At 37.6% G+C, this 26828-nt stretch overlaps 1 protein-coding gene and 1 pseudogene across 2 annotated transcripts in view; one reads left to right on the forward strand and one right to left on the reverse strand.

Annotated features, from left to right (window-relative positions):
• The window catches only part of SEH1L (SEH1 like nucleoporin), a 61994-nt gene that overhangs the window by 18165 nt on the left and 17001 nt on the right, over positions 1-26828 (reverse strand). For both annotated transcript variants that reach the window (XM_054587320.1, XM_054587321.1), the window contains exons 2-3: positions 12072-12122; positions 9060-9206 (exon numbers count right to left, since the gene is read on the reverse strand). In XM_054587320.1, coding sequence (XP_054443295.1) covers positions 9060-9206; positions 12072-12122 — 198 coding nt within the window. The remainder of the gene's footprint in view (positions 1-9059; positions 9207-12071; positions 12123-26828) is intronic.
• LOC129081693 (protein tyrosine phosphatase type IVA 2-like) lies at positions 25813-26288 on the forward strand (annotated as a pseudogene).

Consider the following 26828-nt stretch of genomic DNA (forward strand, 5'->3'; position numbering starts at 1 on the left):
GTACAGGTCTTTTACCTCCTTGGTTAGGTTAATTCCTAGGTACTTTATTTTTCTTGTTGCTATAGCAAATGGGGTTTTTTTCCTGATTTCTGATTCTGATATTTCATTGTTGGTGTACAAAAATGCCTTCAGTTTCTGAATATTGACTTTGTATCCTGCTGTTTTGCTGAATTCACTTATTAGGTTGAGGAGTTTCTTGGTGGAGTCTATAGGGTTTTCTATGTACACTGTCATGTCATCTGCAAACAATGTCAGTTTTACTTCCTCCTTTCCAATTTGAATGCCTTTGCTTTCTTTTTCTTGTCTCATAACTTTGGCTAGAACTTCAAATACTATGTTGAATTAAATTGGTAAAAGTGGACATCCTTATCTTCTTCTTAATCTTAGAGGGAAAACTTTTAGTTTTGGCCACTTGAGCATGATGTTGGTTGTAGGTTTCTCCTATATGGCCTTTATTATTTTTTAAAATATTTTATTTATTTTTAGAAAAAGGGGGAAGGAGGGGGAAGAGGGAAAGAGAAACATTAATACACAAGAGAAAACATCAACTGGTTGACTCTGGCACGTCCCAACTGTCGACCCGGCCCATGACTCACACATGTGCCCTCACTAGGAGTTGAACTGGCAACCTTTGGTCTGCGGGTTAGCGCGCAATCCACTGAGCCACACCAGCCAGGGCTATATGACCTTTATTATGTTGAGGTATGTTCCCTGTATTCCTGCTTTACTGAGTGTTCTTATCATAAATGGGTGCTGTACCTTATCAAATGCTATTTCTACATCTATTGATATGATAGTGTGATCTTTGTCTTTCATTTTGTTTACATGATATATTACGTTTACTGATTTGCAAATATTGTACCATCCTTGTATCCATGGGATGAATCCCACTTGATTATGATCTTTTTAATGTATTGCTGGATGTAGTTTGCCAATATTTTGTTGAGGATTTTAGCATTTATGTTCATCAGTGACACTGGTCTGTAGTTTCTTCTTTGTTGTGTCTTTATCTGGTTTTGGGATTAAGATGATGCCGGCCTCATAAAAAGAGTTTGGGAGTCATCCCTCTTCTTGGACTTTTTGGAATGGTTTGACAAGAATAGGGGTTATATCTTCCTTAAATATTTTGTAAAATTCTCCTGTTGAGAAGTCAACTGTTATCCTTATCATGAAACGGTCTGGTCCAGAGCTTTTGTGTGCCAGGTGTTTTTTGATTACTGCTTAAATTTCACCAGCTGTTATCGGTCTCTTCAGGCTTTTTGCTTCTTGATTCAGCTGTGGAAGATTTTATGTTTCTAGAAATTTGTCCCTTCCACCCATGTTGTCAAACTTCTTGGCATATAGTTGTTTGTAGTAATTTCTTACAATACTTTGCATTTCTGTGGTATCAGTTTTAAATTCTCTTCTTTCATTTCTGATTTCATTTATTTAGGTTCTCTCTCTTTTTTTTTCTTGATTAGTCTGGTTAAGGCTTGTTACTTTGTTTACCCTACCAAGAATCTATTCCTGAACTTACTGATCCTTTAAATTGTTCTTTTAGTCTCTGTATCATTTAATTCTGCTCTGATCTTGATAATTTCCTTCCTTCTACTGCTCTGAGCTTTGATTATTGTTGTTCCTGAGTTCTTGTAAGGTAGGATTAGGATGTTTATTTGAAATTTTTGTATCTTTTTTAGGTAGGCCTATATTGCTATGAACTTCCTTCTTAGGACTGCCTTTGCTGTGTCCCTTGGTTTTGGACTACTGTGTTCATTTTCATTTGTTTCCAGAAATGTTGATTGTTTTCCCTTGATCTCATTTTTAACCCATTCATTCTTTACTAACTCCATCAGTCTCCATTAATTTGACTGTTTTTTGTTTTTTCCTTGAGGTTGGTTTCCAGTGTCAAGCCCTGATGGTCCAAGAAAATGCTTGATATTACTGCTTGATAATATATAAAATGCTTGGTATGATTTCAATTTTCTTGAATTTGTTGAAGCTTGTTTTGTGTCCTATTGTATGGTCTATCTCTGAAAATGTTCCATGTACATCTGAAAAGAACATGCATTTTGCTTCTTTGGGGTGCAAGGTTCTGTGTCTATCAATTAGGCCCACTTGATCTAGAATGTCGTTCGGTGCCACAATATCCTCATGGATTCTTTGGAAGACCTATTCATTGGCGACAGTGGGGTGTTAAAGTCCCCCAGTGTAAGTGTGTTGTTGTCTGTATCTTTCTTGAAGTCCTCCAAGATTTTCCTTATATATTTTAGTACTCCTATGTTGGGTGCATATAGGTTTACAATGTTTATGTCTTCTTGATGGATTCTTCCCTTGAGTATTATGAAGTGTCCTTCTGTGTTTATTTTTTAAGGCCTTTGTTTTAAAGTCTATTTTGTCTAATATATGTATTGCTACCCTGGCTTTTCTTTCCTATCCATTTCCTTAGAATATTTTTTTCCAGCCCTTCACTTTCAATCTGAGTAGGTCTTTAGTTCTAAGGTGGGCCCCTTGTAGGCAGCGTATGTGCAGGTCATGTTTTTTTATCCATTCAGCTATCCTATGTCTTTTGATTGGAGCATTTAATCCATTTACATTTAATGTTATTATTCATAGGTCCTTATTAATTGCCATTTTTGCCTTTTGTACTTGTATTCCTTTCTTTCTCACTCTTTCTTCATCTCCTTAAAGCAGTCTGTTTAGCATGTTTTGCGAAGCTGGTCTGGTGGAAGTATATTCCTTTAGTCTTCTTTTGTCTGGGAAACTCCTTATTTTGCCTTCCCTTTTATATGAGAGCCTTGCTGGGTAGAGCAGTCTTGGTTGCAGGCATTGCTTTTCATTACACAGAATATTTCTTGCCATTCTCTTCTGGCTTCTAGTATTTCTGTTGTGAAGTCAGTTGCTAGCCTTATCGGAGCTTCCTTCTATGTTACTAGCTTTTTCTCCCTTTAAGATTCTCTCTGGTTTTAAATTTTGCTATTTTGATTGTAATGTGTCTTGGGGTAGGAGTCCTTGTGTTGATCTTGATTGGGACCTTGTGTGCATCCTGGACTTGTGTGACTTTTTCTCTAATCAAATTAGAAAAGTTTTCTGTCATTAATTTTTTGAACAGGTTTTCTATCCCTTACTCCTCTTCTCCTGTTGTCCCTATTATATGCATAGTATTATGTTTCATATTCCTCTGAAGCTTCCCTAACCTCTCTTTGTTGAGTCTTTTTTCCCTTTTATTTCTCTTTCTGGGAATTGTTTTCTACTTCATCTTCCAGCTCACTGATTCTACCCTCTACTTCATCTAGCCTACCTTTAATTCCTTCTACTGTGTACTTCAATCCCAAAATTGTATTCTTCATTTCCTCCTGGCTCCAACTGATAGCTTTTGTCTTTTTTCATGTTGTTGTAGTTCACAGTAAGCTTCTTGTAGCTTTCTTGTAGGGCTCCATAATTCTTGCTGAGCTCAGTGAGCTTCTTTATAAGCACTGTTTTGAACTCAGTGTCTGAAAGTCTACTGGCCTCTAATTCATTTAGCACTCTTTCTGGATATTCCTCTTTTCCTTTCAATTGGAAGTTGTTTCTTTGTCTTCCCATTTCAGGGGAGACTCTTCTGTTTGCTTCTGCTTCTTATATTGATCTGCTCTGACTCCTTATCTTTGTGGTATGAACTTCTATACTAAGAGATCTGTGTGATTCAGCAGTGTAGTCTCTTGATCTCCTTGAACTTAGAGCTCTTGCGATGCCCTCTATACTGTTTATGTTGGCTGTCTGGATAACTGGGTTTTGATTGTTGTCGGATCATTCTTCGGTGAGTCCTTCCCTCCAGCTGGCTAACTGAGGGTCACTGTACCCACCACATCATGTAAGCTGTTGTACAGATGCTGCGAGAACAAAATACAAAGCCCAGGGAACAAATCCACACCCACAAAAATAATTCCTACCCATAATCCCACTATCAACAGCAAATGAACCAGTATTAATAAGAGTATAAAGCAATTAAGACTGTTAATAACGAAGGAGAGCCAATATAAGATGACCTACTGAAAGAGAAATGACTTTGAAAGTAGAGGGAGGACCAGTAATAAGAGTAGGGACTCGGAATGATATGAAGAGAGAAAGTAAAATTTACATCATAAATAAGAAAGGGAATGAAAAAGGCAGATAGAGTAGGAGAAGGGAAGCATATAGCATTATGTTTAAACAGTAATGAAAATAAAGTGAGAAATATAAAGAAAAATGAAAAGAATAAAAAAAAATAGGAACCAAATTGGAGAAAAAGATCCACCAGAGCACTATCAACAACAAGCAAGCTAAAATTAATATAGGTGGGATGGGAATAAGAGGAAAAAAATAAAGAAGAGCTTAAGAGATGCCTAGAGGAAAAGGAAATGATTTTGAGATGACAGGGGGGAAGGGAATAATAAGAGGAACGAAAACCAGGCTAAGACAGGTATAAAATAAAATTTGAGACCAAAAAAAAAATGACAGGACTAAATAGAGAAAGAAAAAAACAGGCTTAGACAAGGAAAAATTAAAACTTGAGACAAAAAAATGAATGGGATGGATGAAGACAAAATGGAGTAGGAGAGGGAAACAGTGTATTTTGAGATCTGAAATACTAAAATAGTGATGATCTAGAGATAATATGAAAGACTGCAACAACTACTACCCTGTCCACAACGAACAAGCAAAGATGCTTAAGCTGGAGAGAGAATGCAGGTATTTGAAGAGCAGGAAAAAGAATGTGAGATGACAACTGACAAGAAAATTGGTTTTGAGAGGTTGGACAGGAGAAATAGTAAGAGTGTGTAATGGAAACAATTTGTAGCAAGAGAGAAAGTAAAATTTAAAATGAAAATAATAACAGGAAAGAAGAAGGTAAAATGGGCTAAGAGAAGGGAAGAGCAAAATATGGGAATTGAAATAAACTATAATACAAAACCTACTGACTTAATATGCATAAACGTAAGAATAAGAGATGAATTTTAAAATACTATGCAAGAAAGACAATGTTGCAAATCATAGAGAAGACCACCGTGGATTTTGTCTTGGTAGCATCTAGTATTGACCATTGTTTTTTCTTTCTGGATCCTCCCCTGGTGATGTCAAATGGTGACCCCACATGTCCTTAGGCAGTCTGTTCAGGGCTACCAGAGATCTATGGTCTGTGGCTGACTCCTTCAGTTGTTAATCTAGTCACTCTGCAAGCAGCAATCAGGCTTAAGCACCACAGGGTGGGGCTGAGTCACTCCTGGTAGTGGGGCTGTTGCTTCTCCTCAGGCTGATGCTACTCAGAGAGGGGCAATCTGCCTGAGCAAGATGGCTCCTGCAGTATTGGGGTGACTCAGCACCAAGATTCTGGCAGCTGCTTTCTCAGTTCTCTCCCCAAAGACTCCGTCCCCAGTCTCTCCTTAAGTGTCCACTCTGCCCCGCCCCTTTGCCAGAGCCCAGGGTTAAGTGGCTGCATATGAAAATTTATGTGTTGGCTCTTTAAGTGGCTCTTTGCTTCTCCAGCCATGATCCTTGGCAGAGAGCGACCCTGCCACTTTTCACAGCTGGATGCTATGTATACTTTTTGGACTCTGGTGTTGTAGGCTGGGGAGCCCAGCACTTCCGAGGGTGATGGGCCCTGGCTGCTTAGATATGCCTCCAGAACTTCAGGTGCCACTTGTGGCCACCCAGCTAGCCCTCTTGCATTTCCTCCACATTCCCTAACGGCCACATTGTTTTTACGCTGTCTGTCTGTGGTTATAAGGCTTCTCTCTCGCTATTGTTCAGTTGTTTGTTCTGAATTATTTCTCCACAGTTTAGCTGTAATTCCAGATTGGTTCTGGGAGGAGGTTAGTGTAACTTCCATTCACTCCTCTGCCATCCTGGATCCACTCCCCCATCTCTGCAAACCTTTGTCTACAAACACCATTAAATATCACCAACACAAATGTTAAAATATTAAATTAGTGACAATTTAACTACTTATATCAACTTAGATAAGTATATCTAAGTTGAAATAGAAATCCCTTATATGCTATCCCTCCTAAACCCTAGCTATGGTATACTAACTGATCCATCTCAGACTGACTGCTAGAAAAATTACTTCTCTAAATTTCCCTTCTCTCCTCCTCTTAAGCAGCTGTTTTCCTGAGGAAGGCCTTAGTGCAAAGGCAGTGAGACCAAAGCCTTCCAATACACACAAAAAAAGAGAATTGTAAAACAGTATGAATAGCATACAAGCTACAATCCTACAGCAATTAAAACAGTATGGTATTGGCACAAGGAGAAACATATAACCCAAGGGAATGGAGTTTAGAAATACATAGTCAAGCAATGTTCAATGAGGGTGCCAAGACCATTCAATGGGAAAAGAACAATTTTTTCAATAAAAGGTGCTGAGAAAGCTGGGTATCAAATGCAAAAAGAATGACTGGACACTAATCTTAGACCATACATAAAAATGAACTCAAAATGAATCAAAGACTTAAATGTAGGAGCTAAAAATTAAATAGTCTTAAAAGAAAATTCTAAGGAAAATGTTCAGGACATTGAATTTGACAAAGGTTTCTTGAATATGACAGCAAAAACAGGAAACAAAAAGCTAGATAAACCAGACTTCATGAAAATTTCAAAATTCTGTGTATCAAAGGGCACTATCAAGAAGATGAAAATACAACTCACAGAATGGGAGAAGATATCTGCAAATCATATATCTGATAAGGGATTAATACTCAGATTATACAAAGAACTCCTACAACTAAGCACCAACAAGAAAAAAAAACAACCCATTTTAAAAAAATGGGCAAATGACTTGAATAGACATTTCCTCTAAAGAAGTAAAAGGGTTCTGGTAACAATTGCAATTGAGGGTGAGGGGGATGGGTCCCCTGACAGTGTAGGGCCTACACCAACAAACAATTCTCAGAAACCAAGAGGTCTGAGGAGAATTCAACTAAATTCTAACACTATCTACCCAGAGACAGTGTCAGATACCACAGCTCAGTACTACAAAACGGCCCCCATCCACCCATGACTTCAGATTCCAGTGTTTCTGACTGGTTGGCTATAAATCAGAGGTTCCCAAGAGCTCCTCCTTGAGTTCAATTAATTTCTAGACAGTTCACAGAACTCAGTTATTTAAGAAACATTTTACTTACTACATTACTGATTTATTATAAAAGGATATAACTCAGGAACAGCCAAATGGAAGAGTTTAAAGGTATGGGAAAAGGACACGGAGCTTCTATGCCCTCTCCAGGCATGTCACTCTTCCCAAATGTTCACCAACCCAGAAGTTCTCCAAACCCTGTCCTTTTGGATGTTTACGAAGGCTTCCTTACATAGACATGATTGACTAAATCATCTGCCCCTCCCCGCTTCTGGAGGTTGGGGGGTGGGACTGAAAGTTTCAACCCTGAAAAGTCTTGGTTGGCTACACTGGCAACCAACACCCATCCTTAGGTGCTTTCCAAAGGTTATATCACTAACATAACAAAAGACACCTTTATCGTTCTTAACACTTAAGAAATTCCAAGGGTTTTGGGAACTATGATTCTGGAACCATGAATGAAACCTAAATATATGAGAAATATATTTTGGTCAGCTGAATAACCAAATACATATGTCTTATAAATCACAGAATCATAAGAAGATATACAAATGATCAATTAGCACATAAAAAGATGTTTAACATCATTAAATGCTAGGGAAATGCAAATCAAAACCACTTCTCAAGCACTGGCAAGGAAATAGAGAAACTTGAACCCTCATGCATTGTTCGTGGAAATGTAAAATGACTGCAGCCAGTGTGCAAAACAGTTTAGCAGTTTCTCAAAAAGTTAAACATAAAACTACCATATGACCCAGTAAATCTACTCCTAGGTATATATACAAAAGAATTAATGCAAGGTATCAAAGAGCTATCTACATACCGATGCTCATAGTAGCATTATTCACAATTGCTAAAAGGTGAAAACAGTCCAGCTGTCCATCCATAGATAAATGGATAAACAAAATGTGGTATACATACACAACAAAGATGGACCTTAAAAACATTTTGCTTAGTGAAACTAGCCAAATACAGAAGGACAAATATTGTATGGTTCCACTTACATACCTAAAGTAGTCAAATTCAGAGACAGAAAGCAGAATAGAGGTTACCAGGCGCTGAAGGAAGGAAAGGAAAAGGTACCTTTTAATGGTACAAAGTTTATGTGGGAAAGATGAAAAGTTTTGGTATAGCTGTCAGTGATGGGTACATAGCATTGTGAATGTAATTAATGCCACTAAATGTTACATTTATGGTTAAAATTATAAATATTATGTTATGTATATTTTACCACTATTTCAAAATGCAGCAGAAAAATAAACAGTACTGACAGCACATTAAAATTAGTGTGAGGGGATATGGGGAGGATTGGTAAGAATACAGAAGAAAACAATGCATCTGCATTCGTATTTTAAAGATAGGTTGATGTATCCAGATGGATACATGAAAAACCTGTAATAGTGGCAAGAGAAGAGGAAGTTCTCCCTGTATACACTTGTCTGTACTTTTTGAAATTTATATTTGTGCCTGAATATCTATTATAAAAAATAAAGAGGGGAAAAAAACATAACATTGGACTGAGTCTTAAAGGCAATCTAATTTTAATTCTTACTTTACAGACAAGGAACTTGAGCAGCAAACATATTATGCTCTTGCCTAAATTCAAACACCCAATCAGGGAAGGGTTATAGTTAAAGCAGAAACAGATAAACAAACAAAAAAAAAGTATATTTTGTAAGAAAGAAAAGGTAACCACAAAAGAGAAAAAACAATTTTTAAGGAATTTTAGAGGGTACTCTTTAACAAAGCAAATACTCTGGATTCACCATGAAAGTTATAATAAGCAATGCCATGGGTACTCGTAAGTACCACTTCAGGCCCAAGACAAAATTAGATAAACAGTAGGAGAAAAACGCGGAAGAAAGAACAATGAAACTGGTAAACATAGTGGGATTGGTAACACCATACCAAGTGCCTGACGTGTTCTTGGAAACACTATTGCTCCTTGAATACTCATGCCCCCACATTTCCCAAAAACCAACAAATGTCTCACCCAATGACTCTGTCCTCGCAGTTTATCATTAGATTCTCCTACTATTTCTTCCCATACAGCAGCTGTTCGGTCAAAAGAACAGGAAGCTAAAACCTGTCCAAATTCAGGATGGGCCCATGTCACACGCCACACAGATCCACTATGTGTCTGAGGAATTAAAAACAACAAACAAAAAATTGAGTTAACTCATATTTCACATATATACGGTTTTACTTAAGGAAATTGAATACAGATATTTTTACTTTAGTAAAAGGAGAAAGGTATTCAATTTATTATTTCAATAGTAAGTTTAAATACTAAAACTTTTTAACTTCAAGATATTTTATATATAGAATTGCAGCCCTTCTGAAGTCAAGTTCTTCTAATATTTTATTAACAAAGAAATATCTAGCTGGATAAAGTTTTCCTCTTCCAATGCTAATATTAGAAATCTGCTTCAGAGTTTAGCCTAAACAAGCTTTTAAACAAGAGATTCTACCAGCAGACTAATTTTGCAAATTATATCTACAGGGAACATCCATCTAATAAATACGATTAATCAAAATTACCTGCTCCAAAAGCCTAACAGTATACTCATACCTCAGTACTCACTGGCTTCAGAACTCACCAAACCCTGTACTCGTCACATTCTGACAAGAAAAACACGTTTCAGCACTGGGCACTTGTTCGGGACTCGTAGCACTTGCTAGAACTTGTATGCATCACTCCACCACTCCACAAGAGAAAATGCTTCATCACTTGTTGCTTGCTCATACCAAGGTACCACTGTATACAAAAACTGTAGCAACAAAATGCTTAAATGATTCTAACTAGGTCTGTCTAGGCAATGGACTATTCTAGGAAAAGAGCCAAGGGGTGAGCAAATACAGAGAAGCCCAAATCCTTGTATTCTGAGAAATAATTTAAAGCTGAGCAGCAGTACCTTTATATATAAAAATGTCAAACTACTATTCAACTCCTAGCATTGACAAAATAAAAAGATGAAAAGGTTCTTAAAGACTTTCACAACAACAGAATTTCATTTGCGCTTTCCAGTAAAAATACTGTATGACAAGCATCAGTCCACCAATTACATTGACGAAATTTGTTTCATGCTTCTGCATATCTAAAACACTTTTACACTCAACAATCTTAGAATACTTTCATAATCTGTTAACTTCTACACGATAACAATATCATCATCTGAAGGTAAGCTTTACATCCTTATTTTTTTTACTTATTTATTTTTTAGACAGAGAAAAGGGGAAGGGTGTGGGGGAAAAGACAGAGACATCGATTTGTGGTTCCACTTATTTATGTATTCATTGGTTGCTTCTTGTATGTGCCCTGACCGGAGATCAAACCCACAACCTTAGTGTATTGGGACAACACTCTAACCAACTAAACACCTGGCCAGGGCCCACCTTACTTTTCATTCTTTCTTTTGTCCAGCCTTTTTCTTGTTTCACCTTTAATTCTTATTTATACAAGTTATTAAGTAAAAAGATACACCAGTGCTGTAAGATTTTGTTCAATGTCAGATTCCTAGTAAAGCACGATCTAATTAAAGAATAACAACTGCACAAAGATGGTCATCACATAAAGAGAACTTCAATATCCATTAGTTAAGCAAAACAGGGTATGTATTTAAAGAGCCTTTGAACACACCCCAAAGTACAGTACTTATGAAATGTGTTTTGAAGCTGAAAAGCAAAAAACAGGGGTTTCCTTTTGGAATGATAAAAAAAGCTTTTGAAACTAGACAGAAGTGATAGCTGTACAACATGATCAGGGGAGTAAATGTCACTGAACTGTTTACTTTAAGATAATTAATTTTATTTTGTGTGAATCTCACTCAATTTAAGAAGGCAGAAGATTTGGATAGACAATTCACCAAAGATAAATGAATGGCAAATATGCACATTAAACACATAATTAACATTTTTAGTCATTAAGGACATACAAATCAAAACCCAATGAGATATCGACTTCAAACTGACAAAGATGGCTATAATCAAAAAAGAAAAAACCAAAAAAGAGAGAAAATATCAAGTGTATGGAAGGATGTACAAAAATGGGAACTGTCATATATTTCTTGGTAGGAATATAAAATGGTACAGGCACCTCGGAAAAGAGTTTGGCCATTTCTTAGAAAATTAGAACATAAACTATCTAACCATTCCACTCTTCAGTATCTACCTAAGAGAAATAAAATGTAGGCGCACACAAAAACTTGTATGGCATGTTAATAATGCATTATTCTTAATTGCCAAAAACTAGAAACAATTCAAATGTCTATCAGCTGGTGAACGAATAAACAAACATGGTTTTTTCTATACCACGGAATACTCCTCAGCATTACAAAGAATCCAACTACTTACAAATGCCACAACATGGATGAACCTCAAAAACATGCTAAGGGAATATGGCCAGACACAAAGAGCTACATATTACAGAATTCCATTTATATGAAATATCTAAAAAAGGTAAAACTAGAAGAAGAAATAGTTCAGTGGTAGCCTGGGGCTTAGGACTGAGGAATACTGAACCCAAATGGGCACAAGGGAAATTTCAGGACTGATGGAAGTGTTCCAAAACTAGTTTGTGGTGATGCTTACAATACTATATAAATTTATTAAAACTCACTGAAGTGTACACTTAAAATTGATGACTCTTAAAGTATGTAAGATTCTACCTGAGTAAAGTTGTTTTTTAAAAAAAATCAAAGAAAAATGTATGAAACATCACTGTTATTATAAATATGCAAATAATAAAAGAAATACTAAACATGCTAAAAATAATTATGTTAGAATGCTATGGGATTACAAATTTTCTTATTCTCAAATTTTCTAAAGTGTTTTCTGTTACTTTAATAGTGGAAAATGTGTAATTCCTTTTTAAGAAATGAAGTATAAATTTTATAAATCTCCCAAAGCTAAAGAGCAAGTCACTGGTACTCCCAAATAAATAGCAAACATTTCCGTTTTTTAAAACATTTCAATCTTTAAAATTATTTTAAAAATAAATACTAACCTTCCAGCTAGCAGTGCAATGCCAATCTCCACTTTCACTTTTATCCCAGACCTATAAAAAATTTAAGACACACATTTTATACAAAAAATTCTTAAAAATCATTTTAAAAAAACTTAAGATTGATTCAGCATTACAGCAAAGGAGGTGAGCATGAATTCACAAAAGAATACAAACAATAAGCAAACCATTCATTCATTCAAATATTTATTGAGAACCTTGGATGTGTCAGGCACTGGGCTAAGTACTGAGGGGTCAAGGAATCTGAGCTCTAATAGGTAATAGAGACAATTACAATTATAGTCAAGTCTTGTTATTCGAGGTAGCTATGTTCTCTATGTTGCCAAGAACACTGAACCACTGCTCCTAAGGGAAATACAAGGTGAGATTTCATAGGAGACTCTGGTCACAATTTATCTGTTAACCAATCAATATATAAACTTGTTTTATATGTGTATATATTTAAAGACACTTTAATTAGTATACATTATTGATTCATTAACATTGAACTCAAAGCCAACGGCTCTATAATTCATGTATGAATGAAGATTCCCTAATACACATATTTTCTCCCTAGAGTCCATCACAGCCTTTGTGCACTTGGGAGCACTATGCAGCACTTTAGCACTATGCCTGGGCACTGCTCTAGACAGTGAAATCACCAACAAAAAGAATAAATATGTCACCCTGGCTGGTGGCTCAGTTGGTTGTAGCACCATCCCATGCACAAAAGGGTTGCGGGTCAACTCCAGGCAGGGCACATTGTTCAACCCCATGTCAGAGTGGGTAAGGGAGGCAACCAATCAATGTTACTCTCTCACATCAATGTTTCTCTCTCTCACTCTCCCCCCCCTCCACCCTCCTCTCTCACCAGTCCTCTCTCTAAACATATCCTTGGGTTAAGAATTAATAAAAAAAAGAAAAAACAAAAATGTGAAAAATGTGACAACAGACAATGAGAAGAACACATTTACAACATGAAAGCCAAAATGAGAAGGAAGTATATCACCCTACTGGACCGCAAATGAGAAAAAGTACATCAGGCAACTCCATTTTTTTGTCCCTCTGTTCATGTCAGCAAAATGACAGTACTGATACTAGGGTTAAAATAAATCTTACAGAGTAAACAAATTCACAAATACAAAACCTGTAAATAATGATTATCAGATATACATGTAAAAAACAGAAGCAAAATATTAAACCTTACTACTACCAACAAAAAATATAGATTATAATAACAAGATAACATTTTAACCTGTTAAAAAATGTAAACAGTATGGTGGCTCCTCAAAAAAAATAAAAATAGGAGTACCATATGATCCAGCAATTCTACTCTTGGGTAAGCACCCAAAAGAGTTAAAAGCAGGGTCTCACAGTGACATCAGCATATAGCCAAGTAAGAAGACTTCTTAGTCTCTCCCCTTAAAGTTCCAAGTTGGACAACTATAATTCAACAAAAGAGTCCCTGTTCAATGCACAAATATATCTGAGGGATCCATGCACTGAGACATCTGCAGATGGGCATAAGGGAGTGAGCAGGGGAAGAAGGAGATGACAGCCTCGCTTGGCAGTCCAGAGAGAGAGTCCAGAGGCACAGAGGTAGCATTCTGGTTTGAGTGGCCAGTACACACTGCAGCTGAGCCCAGTGAGAGAGGCCAGAGGCAGAGCAAAGACATGGCATCTGCAAACTGACAGCCACCATTATCAGGAAAAAAAAAAAAAAAACACAAAGCATTGTGAATCTCCCCCAGCTCCAGATGACAAGAGTAGCAATGGAGGTGTCGGAATACAGTCACACTCAGAGAAGCCTGAAGAAGGCCAAAAGAGCAGAAGCAACGTTCCAGCCTAAATGGCTGGTACACAATGCAGCTAAACGCAGTGGGGGGAAAAAAAGAAAGCCACATGCTCTCTCCCCCAAGAACATGCCCACACCTTTCCTTTCCTCCTCTTCTTCCCCCACAAGTTGCATCTTTCCTAAATTCTACAGGACTTAACAAGATATGCAACCAGAGACGTAATGAGCAGCAGCTCGTCCTGGGCTAACCTCCGGAACCTGTCTCCAAAACCCCCTTTTATCTGACTTGAGCCAAAGCAGCCCTGCCTAGGTTCTCACCTGTGGCCTCTCCCATCCAGCTTTAATAAACACACTCTCAAAATAAAGAAGGAGGGGGGGAGGGAGGGGAGGAAGGAAACCACAGACTGGCAGACTCACCTCCTCCTGCCCACTCCTCCCCCACTCACTGAAGAAGAACCCAGCACAGGCAGCTGGGACACCTTCGAAAGTACAGTGTGGATAGCAGCCTCTAGTTATAGAGAACTAATGCTGAGATATCACAGGCCTAGAGCCTCACCACCTATCACATCTCACCACAGAAACAGTGGCCTGAGACTGAAATGACCCAGTCACAGAGGGGACACAGAGGGGACACCCACCTCCTTAAGGAATATAAGGCATTTTCCATGGCCATGGCAACATACCCCTCCAACATCAAGAAAGTCCAAGTAGTTCAGGTAAAAAGGGCGGAGGGGTGGGGGGGAACAAAAACAAAAACTATGCTATAGCATCACCTACTGGAAAGCAAAAGAAAGACCTCTACTTATCACTTCTAAAATGTTAAAGCAAAACAGTATCTTTCAAAAAAAAAAAAAATTTTATCAAGATTAGAGCAGAACTGAATGACACAGAGACGAAAAGAACAATTCTCAAAGGATCAACCAATCCAGGAGGTGTTTCTTTGAAAAGATAAATAAAATTGACAAGCCTTTAAGCAGACTCATCAAGAAAAAAAGGGAGAGGACCCAAATTAATAATATCAGAAATGAAAGAGGAGAAATAACAACTGATACCACAGAGAGACAAAGGATCTTCAGAAACTACTATGGACAATTATATGCGAAGAAATTTGAAAATCTTGATGAAATGGACAAATTTTTAGAAAAGTATAATTTCCAACACTGAAGGAGGAAGAAACAGAAAGCTTGAACAGACCGATAACAGCTGGGGAAATTGAGGCAGTAATCAAGAAACTCCCGGCACACAAAGTCCTGGGCCAGACGGTTTCACAGGAGATTTTACAAAACATTTAAGGAAGAGCTAACCCCTGTCCTTCTCAGACTATTCTAAAAAAATCCAAGAGGAGGAAAGCCTCCTAGACTCTTTATGAGGCCAGTACCACTCTAATCCCAAAACCAGATAAAGACCCTACAAAGAAAACTACAGGACAATTTCGCTGATGAACATAGATGCTAAAATCCTCAACAAAATATTGGCAAAAACCACATCCAGGAATACATTAAAAAGATTATACACCATGATGAGGTGGGATTCATCCCAGGGATGCAGGGATGGTTTAATATACGCAAGTCAATAAACATAATACATCACATAAACAAAAGGAAAGACAAAAACCACATGATCATCTCGATAGATGCAGAAAAAGCATTCGATACCATACAGTACCCATTTATGATCAAAACACTCGGTAAAATGGGAATAAATGGGACATTCCTCAACATAATAAAGGCCATATATAAAAAACCTACAGCCAACATCATACTCAAAGGGCAAAAACTAAAAGCTTTCCCATTAAAATTGGGAACACGACAAGGATGTCCACTTTCACCACTTCTATTCAACATGGTATTGGAAGTCCTAGCCACAGCAGTCACACAAGAAAAAGAAATAAAAGGCATCCAAACAGGAAAGGAGGAAGTAAAACTATCATTGTTTGCAGATGACATGACTGTATACACAGATATCCCTGTAGACTCCACCAAAAAACTACTCAACCTAATAAGTGAATTTGGCAAAACAGCAGGATACAAAGTCAATATTCAGAAATCAAAGGCATTTTTGTACACCAGCAATGAAATAGAAGAAGAAGAAATCAGAAAAAAAATACCCTTCGATATAGCAACAAGAAAAATAAAGTACCTAGGAATATATAACCAAGGAGGTAAAAGACCTGTAGGCAGAAAACTGTACAACATTGAAGAAAGAAATTAAGGAAGCACAAATAAATGGAAGCATATACCGCCTTAATGGATTGGAAGAATTAATATCATCAAAATGTCCAAACTACCCAAAGCAATGTATAGATTCAATGCAATCCCTATTAAAATACCAATGACACATTTTACAGAAATAGAACAGACATTTCAAAAATTTATATGGAACCATAAACGACCCCGAATAGCCACAGCAATTTTGAGAAAGAAACACAAAGTAGGAGGGATCACAATACCGGACATCAAACTCTTTACAAAGCCACCATACTCAAAACAGTCTGGTACTGGCACAAGAACAGACCCATACACCAGTGGAACAGAACAGAAAGTCAGAAATAAGCCCAGGTCTATATGGGCAACTAATATTTGACAACGGGGGCAGAAGCATAAAGTTGGGGTAATAATAGCCTTTCAACAAATGTTGGGAGAGCTGGACAGCTACATGCAAAAAATTGGAATTGGATCATCAGCTGCCACCATACAAAAAAAAAAATCAAGATGGATAAAAGACTTAATGTAAGTCGCAACACCATCAAAGTCCTAAAGGAGAACATTGGCAGAAAACTCTCAGATATCCCATGCAGCAATTTTTTCACTGATATGTCTCCTAAAGCAAGGGACATAAAGGAAAGAATAAACAAGTGGGACCTCCTCAAAATAAGAAGCTTCTGCACGGCTAAAGAAAACATCAGCAAAATGAAAAGGGAGCCAACCGTATGAGAACATGTATTTGCTAATGATACAGCAGATAGAGGTTTGATCTCCAAAATATATAAAGAACTCACACAACTCCACTCCAAGACGACAAATGATCCAATCAAAACCTGGGCAAAGGACCTGGGCAGACACTTTTCCAAGGAGGAGATACAGAGGGCCCAGAGGCATTTGAAAGGATGCTCGGCATCACTAGCCATCAGAGAAATCCAGATCAAAACCACCATGAGGTACCACCTCACACCGGTCAGAATGGCCATCAGAAACAGATCAACAAACAACAGGTGCTGGCAAGGCTGTTGAGTAAAGGGAACCCTAGTACACTGTTGGTGGGAATGCAGACTGGTGTAGCCATTGTGGAAAGCAGTGTGGAATTTCCTCAAAAAGCTGAAAATGGAACTGCCTTTTAATCCAGTGATTCCCCTGCTGGAACTATACCCTAAGAATACCAAAATGCCAATTCAAAAGGACCTATGCACCCCAATGTTCATAGCAGCACAATCTACAATAGCCAAGTGTGGGAAGCAACCTAAATGCCCATCAGTAGATGATTGGATCAAAAAATTAGGGTACATTTACACAATGGAATACTACACAGCAGAAAGAAAAAAAGAACTACTACACTTGCGACAGCATGGATGGAACTAGAGAGCATTATGCTAAGCATAATAAGCCAGAGGGCAAAAGACAAATACCTTATGATCTCTTCTATACGCAGAACTTAATCAATAAAACAAAGATGTAAGGAAAATAAGGCCAGCAACACTGAAAGAAAAGAAACCAACAGAGACAAGACAGAAGGAGGGTGGGGTGGGTGGAGGAAAAGGAACAGAGCGGGCAAGTCAAGGAACATATAGCAAGGATCATGGACAAAACCAAAGTGGGGAAGGACTGAGGGAGAGAGAGGGGGGAGGGGGGCAGGGGAAAGTGGAGGTGGGGAAGGCGGAGACAAATTTATTTGGCAAAATAAATTAATTAATAAAAAAGAAAACTGAGGGGAAAAGAAAAGATTTTAATTCCTCAAATGCCCAAGCAGAATAATCTATCAAATACCACAAATAGCCGAGGTAACAAGGTATCTCAGAAAGAAAATGGAAGTCTCCAGATAACAAACTCAAAGACATGGAGGACTGTAATTTAAATGATAGCAAATTCAAGATTGTAGTTTGAAAAGTACTCAATGAGATACAAAAGAACGCTGAAGGGCAGTTCAGTGAGCTCAGGAATAAAGTCAATGAACAAAAGGAGTACTTTACCAAAGAGACTGAAACTAATACAGAACAAAACAGAAATTCTAAAGCTGAAGAACTCTATAAACGAGACAAAGAATGAATTATAGAACTTAGAAAATAAAGCAGACCAAATGGAAGAAAGAATTACTCATCTTGAAGACAGAATTCTAGAACTGCCTCAAGTGGAAAGAGAGAAGTGAGAGTTTAAAAAAAAATGAAAGAACTCTACAACAATTTGTCTCCATTAGAATGAGCAATATAAGAATAGGTGTGCCAGAAGGAAAAGGGAACAGAGAACCTACTCAAACAAATAATCAATGAGAGCTTCCCAAATCTACGGAAAGAGCACCCTCAAGCCTAGGAAGCTAACACCTGAATATCTCACTCCAAAAGGATCTTCAAAAATTCTTTCAATGTTAAATTTAATGATAATGAAAAGCATTCTCAAGGCAGCCAAGGTAAAAAAAAGACTATATATACCCGAAAAAGGAAACCCCATTAGGCTATTGTTGGGTTTTTTGTTTTTGTTTTTTCAGCAGAAACCTACAAGCTAGAAGTAAGTGGAAAAAATATTCAAAATATATAAAGAGAGAAATAGCCAGCCAATAATAATAATATATTCAGCAAAGTTATTCCTTAGATATAAAGGAGAAACAAGGCTTTTCCAGACAAACAAAAGGTGAGGAAATTTACCACCACAAGACCTTCATTACAAGAAATGTTGAAAAGAGCTCTTCTACCTGAAACAAAAATACAAAAAATATGAGTAAGATGGCAAACAGACACACAATAGCAGGAAACTGCCAACAGTATTTCAGAATAGCATATTAAACACTTATTATAAAATCCATGTTAAAAGGGGTAAAAGCGTTTTTAAAATTGCTTCTGCAATTTGGAAATGAAACACAGCATAAAAAGGGATGCGTAACAACAAAAACATATCGGGGCCAGCCAAAAAAGGACTAAACGGGCACAGGCAAGTGAATGGAGAGAAGATGCAATCAGAAGGAAAAGGACTATGGTATATATGGAAACATTTTTGCATAAACTTAATGGTAAGCACAAAACAAAAATCTGTAACTGAGATACAAAACAGAGACTTACAGATAATAGCAGGATGACAGCTAAGGGAAGGGAGTAGGTAGGGAATAGAGGGACTGAGTGAAAAGGAAAAAGGACTCATAGGGACAACAACGTGTGGATGGCAGGAGGAAGGGATACAAGGTGACTAAATGGTAATAAAAAAAATAATTAAATTTTAAAAAATAAAAAATAAAAAAAGTGATGAAGGAGGAAAAAAATCATAGACCACCCCCAAACTAAAATAGCAGAGAAAAACCAAGAAAAAGAAAGAATGGAGATACAGAGCAACCCGGGCGGGGGGCGGGGTCGCGGGAGATAAAATGGCTGTAGTAAGTCATTATATATCAATAATCGCCCTAAATGTAAACAGACTGAACTCATCAATTAAAAGGCACAGATCAGCAGGATGTAGTAAAAAACAACGGCCAACTATATGTTGCCCACAGAACATCCATCTCAGCTAAAAAGACATAAACTCAAAGTGAATGGGTAGAGGATGATATTCCAAGCAAATGGCACCCAGATAAAAGGGGTTTAGCTGTGCTTATTCAAACAAAATACATTTCAAGATTTAAAAAAGGTTACATTTTATAAATTTTTTAAAAGGATAGACATTTATAGTGATAAAGGGGGCATTTCATCAAGAAGATATAACACACCAAACTTGGAAGCTGCAAAATACATAAACAATTACTAGTAGACCTAAACAAAGAAACTGACAAAAATACAATTATGGTAGGGGACCTGAATAATCCATTGACAGCAATGGATAGATCATCCAAAAAGGGCAATATAGGAAATATGGGCCTTAACTAACACATTAGACTGAATGAACATAATAAACATTTACAGAGCTTTCCATCCTATATGACAGAATATACATTCCTTTCAAAGGCACATGTAACATTCTCAAGGGTAGACAGTATGTCAGGGCACAAAACTAGTCTCAATAAATTTAAAAAACTCAAATCATACCAAGCATGTTTTTCTATTACAAAGGTATGAAACTGGAAATTAACTATAAGAAGAGAGTTGGAAAAAAAACACAAATATATGGAGATAAAACATGTTACTGAACAACTATTGGGTCAAAGAAGAAATAAAAAGAGATCAAAAGATACACAAAAACAAATGAGAATGACAAAACATGTCAAAATGTTAGGGACGCAGCAAAAGTAGAGCAAAGATGCAAGTTCACAACATTACAGGCCTACCTCAACAAACAAGAAAAATCTCAAACTATTTAACACTTCACCTTAAAATAAATAAATAAATAAAACCCAAAGTCAGTAGAAGGGAAATAAAAATTAAAGCAAAATTAAATAAAATAGAGAATAAAAAGGCAAACAAAAATTAATGTAACAAAGAGTCCATTCTCCAAAAAGGTAAATAAAATTGACAGACCTATGGCTAGACTCACTAAGAAGAGGAGAAAAAGAGTCAAATATAATCAGAATTGCAAGGAAGTTACAATGTACCCACAGAAATACAAAGGATTATAAAAGAACATGATAAAAGTTTATATGTCACCAAATTAGATAACTTGGAAGAAATGGACAAATTCTTAGAAATATATAAGCTTTCTAGACTAAACCACGAAGAACTGGAAAAAGTAAACGGACTGATCGACAGTAAGGAGATTGAAAGAGTACTCAAAAACCACCCAAGAAAACAGAAGTCCAGGACCAGGTGTCTTCACTGATGAATTCTAACAAAGATTCAAAAAGATTTAATACCTATCCTTTTTGAAAACTAGAAGCACTAATTTTATAAGGCCAACATTATCCTGACACCAAAACCAGGAAAGGACAAAGGAAAGGTGAAGGGAGGGGATGGGCGAGGAGGAGAGAGAAGGGGGGGGGGAGAAAGGAATTATAGACCAATATCTCTGAAAAATATAGGTGCAAAAATCCTATACAAAATACTAGCAAATCAAAGATAATATATCATGATCAAGCATGATTTATTCCAGAGATGTAAGGACGGTTTAACATATGCAATCAATTAGTGTGATACACCACATTATCAAAACAAAAGATAAAAATCTTATGATTCTATTTATAGATGGAGAAAAAGCATCTGGCAAGGTACAACATCTATTTCAAGATTAAAACACTCAAATGGGTAAAGAAGAAAGTACCTCAACATAATAAAGGTCATATATGACAAACCCTCAGCTAATATCATACTCAATGGTGAAAAACTAAAAGATTTTCCTCTAAGATGAGGAGTAAGACAAGAATGGCCACTCTTGCCACTGTTACTCAACATAGTACTCGAAGTCCTAACCAGATAAATCAGGCAAAAGAAAGAAAAGGCATTCAATGTAGGAATAAAGAAGTAAAAACGTGTCACTATATGTAGATAACATGATTCTACACATAGAAAAATCTAATGACTCCACCAAAAGATTATTAGACTATTAGAAACAACTATCAGCAACTATTAGAAATAAAGTTACAGGATACAAAATCAATGTACAAAAATCCACTGAATTTCTATATGCTAACAATGAAATATCAGGGAATGAAATGGAGAAAATACTCCCACATTTGCAATAGTAACAAAAAGAATAAAATATCTAGGAGTAAATTTACCAAAGAAAAATGAAGGAACTATATACACTGAAAACTGTAAGACATTGTTGAAAGAAATTAATAACACAAAGAAATGGAAAAGTATTCCATGTTCATGGATTGGAAGTACAAGGTCTGTATGGAAAAAGTCCAGCCATTGTTAATATAAGGAGAACAGTTTCCCTGACATCAATGTAACCTGGCAGCCAAGGAAAGTGGACTGAAATGCCCATGTATGAACAATGACAACTTCACTGTATTAGTCAGCGGGGGCAGTAGATGTTAAGTGAGCATGTGTACTGTGCAGCCATCACATTCAAAATGACTGAGTGAGTAGAGCGATGAATTTGCATCAAATTTTGCATTAACCTTGAACATTCCTCCACAGAAATTTAAGAGATGAAACAATAAAATACATAGAAGAAAACACAGGTACTAAACTTACGGACCTTAGTCTCAAGGGGGTTTTGTGAACTTGACCCCCAGGCATGGGGAGTAATAATAAAAATAAATGAATTCAAATTAAAGAACTTCTGCACAGAAAAAGAAATCAACAAAACAAAAAAGCAACGAACTGAACAGGCGAAGATATTTGCAAATGAAACCTTCATAAAGGGACTAACATCCAAAATACACAAAGACCTCATACAACTCAACAACAAAAAAACAACCCAATTAAAAAATGGGTACTGGCTCTGAAGGGGTAGCTCAGTTGGTTAGAGCATTGTCCCAGTACACCAAGGTTGAGGGTTTGATCCCCGGTACGGCACAAGAATCAATCAATGAATGAATAAATAAATGGAACAAAAAATCAATGTTTCTTTCCCTTCCTCTCTCTAAAATCAATAAATAATTTTTTTAATGGGCAGAGGAAAAGATGCTCAACTTCACTAGCAAATCAAAACCACAATAAGATACCACCTATTAGAATGGCTACTATCAGCAACACAAGAAATGAGTGTTGAAGAGGATGTGGAGAAAAGGAAACCCTCATTCACAGCTGACAAGAATGGAATCTGATGCAGCCTCTATGGAAAACAGTCTGGCAGTTCCTTAAAAAATTAAGAATGGTGTTACCATATGACCCAGCAATCCCTCTTCTGCATATCTACCCAAAAAGTTTGAAAACACTTATTTGTAAAGATTCTCTCTCTCTCTCTCTCTCTCTCTCTCTCACACACACACACACACACACACACACACACACACACACACAGAGCAGCATTACTCACAGTAGCCAAGGCATGGAAACAATGTAAAAGTATCCTTCAACAGATGGCTGGATAAAGATGATGTAGTACATATATAATGTAAGCTGTAAGAAAAAATGAAATATTGCCATTTGCAACAACATGGATAGATCTTGGATAGATCTTGAAGAGTATCATGTTAAGTAAAATAGGTCAGATAAAAAAGGACAAGAAACATGTATTTCACTCATATGTGGAATATAAAACAGAAAACAACAAATTCATAGACTAAGACAACAACATGGTGGTTCCCAGAAGGGGAGGGGAGAGAGAGGAGGATCAAGGGGGTCAAATATACGGTGACAGAATGAGACTAGACTTTGGGTGGTGAGCACACAATGCAAAATGCAGATGATGTATACATCATCTTATAGAATTACAGAATTATACAACTGTATACCTGAAACATAATATTAACTGTTACACCAATAAATTTAATTTAAAAAACAAATAAATAATAAAAGGCAGAGTCTCAAAGAGATATTTGTACACCCACATTCATAGTAATATTATTCAAGACAGCTAAAATGTAGAAGCAACCCAGGTCCCTGGACAGATAAATAAGCAAAATGCGATAATACAACAGATATAATGGAATATTCAGCCTTAAAAAAAATTTTGACACATGCTACAACATTCCAAGGCATTACACTAAGTGAAGTAATCCAGTTACAAAAAAGATAAGTGTATGATTCCACTTACATGAGGTACCTAGAGTAGTCAAATTCATAGAGGTACAAAGGTGGTTGCCAGGGGCTGAGGAATGGGCGGAATGGGGGGAATCGGGAGTTATTGTTTAATGGGTACAGAGTTTCAGTGGCAAAATGAAAATATTTTAGAGGTGGATGGTTACAAAAAAGTTATCAATGTACCTAATACCACGTACAGTACACTTAAAAACGGTTAAAATGGTAAATTTCATTGTTGGGAAACACCTTATCTGGTTTCAGGAACTGTAAGGCCACTGACAGGCAGGAGGACCCCAAGGCTGGAAATAATCAAGGAGGCCTTGGAGAAACAGGCCCCTGAGGAGACAAAACCCTGTCCTCCCCCAACCAGGGGCACAGCCCCTGCCTCTCCCATCTTGCATCCCCTTGCTTAACCCTGTGATGGCCGGTGATACATGACAGGTAAGTTTTCTGTGCAGAGAAAAACAATCTAAGACAGATATCGGCTGGTTTGGGCAGCAGACATGGGGATGGGGGACACAGCGAAAGGGCAAAAAGGCCCTCACCTCTCAGCTTGGCTTGGACTTGGTTGGAGTCCTCATTCTATCCAAAAGAAGTCTCCTTGTCTCTTGGCAGCTCCCTCCCCCTGCCTGGCTCAGCCCTAAACTAGATGTGCCGGTTCCCAGGGAAATCAGGACTAAAAGCAAATTCTTTAAAATGTGTTTAGTTCTTCCCTCAGAAGTTATAGCCAGCTCAAGCTGGGAAGGAAATTTACATTATTCACAGACCCTAACCCTATACCCTTGGGCACTCTTGTGTTTACTATGCTCTCCCGTTTAGTAGTCTCTCTAGTTTTTACTATCTTGTTTTTACTAGGTACCTTTTGTGTTCCTGCCATTTGTTTTCTTCAAAACATCACCTATTTTCTGTAAACATTAACATACTGATGTAATGAGATAACCTGTGCATTCGTGTTACCTAGCTGACAATCTTTTCAATAAAAGCCCTTGAACAAAGGGACTTGGGGTCTTCCCCTCTAGGGGGATGTGTGATGTTCCCTCTCGTGGCAAACAGAGAAGTGTTTGGAGGACTCATTTATTCCCCCCATCCATAACACCCTTGGGATGAGCTCTGCAGGATTCAGCCTCCCCTCTCCCATCTCAGGTGGCCCCAGATGGTAACCCTCAGATCCCTGAGCGCTGCACTCCCAGCGACGTGCTCCATCCCCCCCGAGGCAGTAGTTACCTGGACAAGGGACAAGTGGCTACCAGATGCGCACCACACCGCATTTTACGACATAAAAATACTTAAAAGGAAAATGTGTAATGATAATGCCCATCATAGAAGATGCCAATATCAAATCAATACTCTCTCTGGCAGTGAACAAAAGAGCAGCCTTCAATAAAGTAATCTGCAGCTAGGCAGCGCCACAGGGCACTGAGGGAAGCACTAGGAGCAGCAGCAAGACCAATTCATGGACAGGCACTGCTGCCATAGGCCCTTCCCCTGAGGCTCCACTGAGTGGGTGTCACCAAGGCTAAGGGGTAGTTATCATCATTGCTGACACCAAGGTGACTGAGGAGAGAGAGACCTCCTCACTCCTGTCATAACGTCAAATGCCCAGTCTCCACCTCACAAGCGGTTTTTTTTGGAACATATGTTGCACATTTATGGCACTTGATTGTGAGGCAGATTTCTGCCAAACTCAGCAAAGCATTTTTGCTAACAAGTGAGCTTGGGAGTTCTACCTGCCTTAATTAACAATGTCTTGAAGACTCTGGACATCGAGACCGAACTCTGAAACAGCTGGGATTTTTTATTACAAGCATATTTCTTTTAATGACTCCAGTAAAAGCAAGCATCAAATAAACAAAACTGGAAAGCAACCTACACTTTTAACTTGCCTCACTAGTACCTAAATGTAGTAAGGGCTGCTTAAATTTTGTATGTAGCTGGATTTTTGGGGGGAGTCTGAAGGTACCATCTGTATACATTGAGGCCCAAGTTGAATTTGGATTCAAGTGCACTCTAAATACTTCTGCTTATCTTGAAGAGAGAAGCTTTTTAAAGAATAAACAAGATGAACAGGCATTTTAGCGATCTTTTAAATGTTTCCTGCTGTGAAACATTTCAAGATTTATTGATCTCTTTTTTCATTTTCCCCATCACACTCACACATGCATGCTCACACTTTTTACTTAACATATAATGAAATGTCAGCCCCTGTGGAGATCTCCAATGAAAACATACATTTCCTGATAACTCACAACCCTACCAATGCTATCCTCAACAAGTTCACAGAGAATCTTAAGAAGTATGGAGTGACAACTTTGGTTCCAGTTAATAAGGCTACATATGATAAAGCTCCAGTTGAAAAATAAGGAATCCACATTCTAGATTGGCCATTTGATGATGGTGCACCACCCCCTAATCAGATAGTGGATGATTGGCTAATCCGAATTTCATGAAGAGCCAGGTTGCTATGCTGCAATGCACTGCACTGTGGAATTGGGAAGGGCACCTGTGCTAGCTGCCCTTGGTTTGACTGAATGTGCAAAGAGGTATAAAGACACAGTTCAGCTTATAAGACAAAAATTCAATTCCAAATAGCTGCTTTACCTAGAGAAATACTGACCTAATAATATGCGGTTACGTTTCAGATACCAATGGGCATTGCTGTGTTCTATAGAAAGAAATACAAATGAAGGCTGACTTGATTGTAGCATTTAGAGGAAACTCCTGGTACCTGGAAATGTGAATCTGGAATCTCGACTGTGTCATCAAAGTAGTGATGGATTCAGTACTCCTCAATCACTCTCCTAATGACTGGAAAAAGGCTAACAAAAAAGAAATCTCTCTATAAAATAAACAAAATGTTTAAGAAAAGAAAGAGAGAAAAAAGACAACAGTGTGAGGATGGTCAGAGGGGACAGGCATTGGAAGGATGAAGGCAAAAGGAGGGGTGGGGGGAATGAGGACATCTGCAATAGTCCTCATTTTTAACAATAAAAATAAAGAAAAAATAGAAACTGAGACTTCTGGCCAAGATGGAGGAATAGGTAGATACACTTTGCCTCCTCACACAACCAAAAGAAGAACGACAAAAATTTAAAAACAAAATATAACCAGAAATGCCAGAAAATTGAACTGTATGGAAGTCTAACAACGAAGAAGCTAAGGAAGAAACATTTAACCAGACCAGTTAGAGGAGCGGAGAGAGGCAGCTAGG

Source organism: Pteronotus mesoamericanus, unplaced genomic scaffold, assembly GCF_021234165.1.
Source record: "Pteronotus mesoamericanus isolate MK-2021 breed Mesoamerican mustached bat unplaced genomic scaffold, CSHL_Meso_final scaffold_118, whole genome shotgun sequence".
NCBI lineage: Eukaryota > Metazoa > Chordata > Mammalia > Chiroptera > Mormoopidae > Pteronotus > Pteronotus mesoamericanus.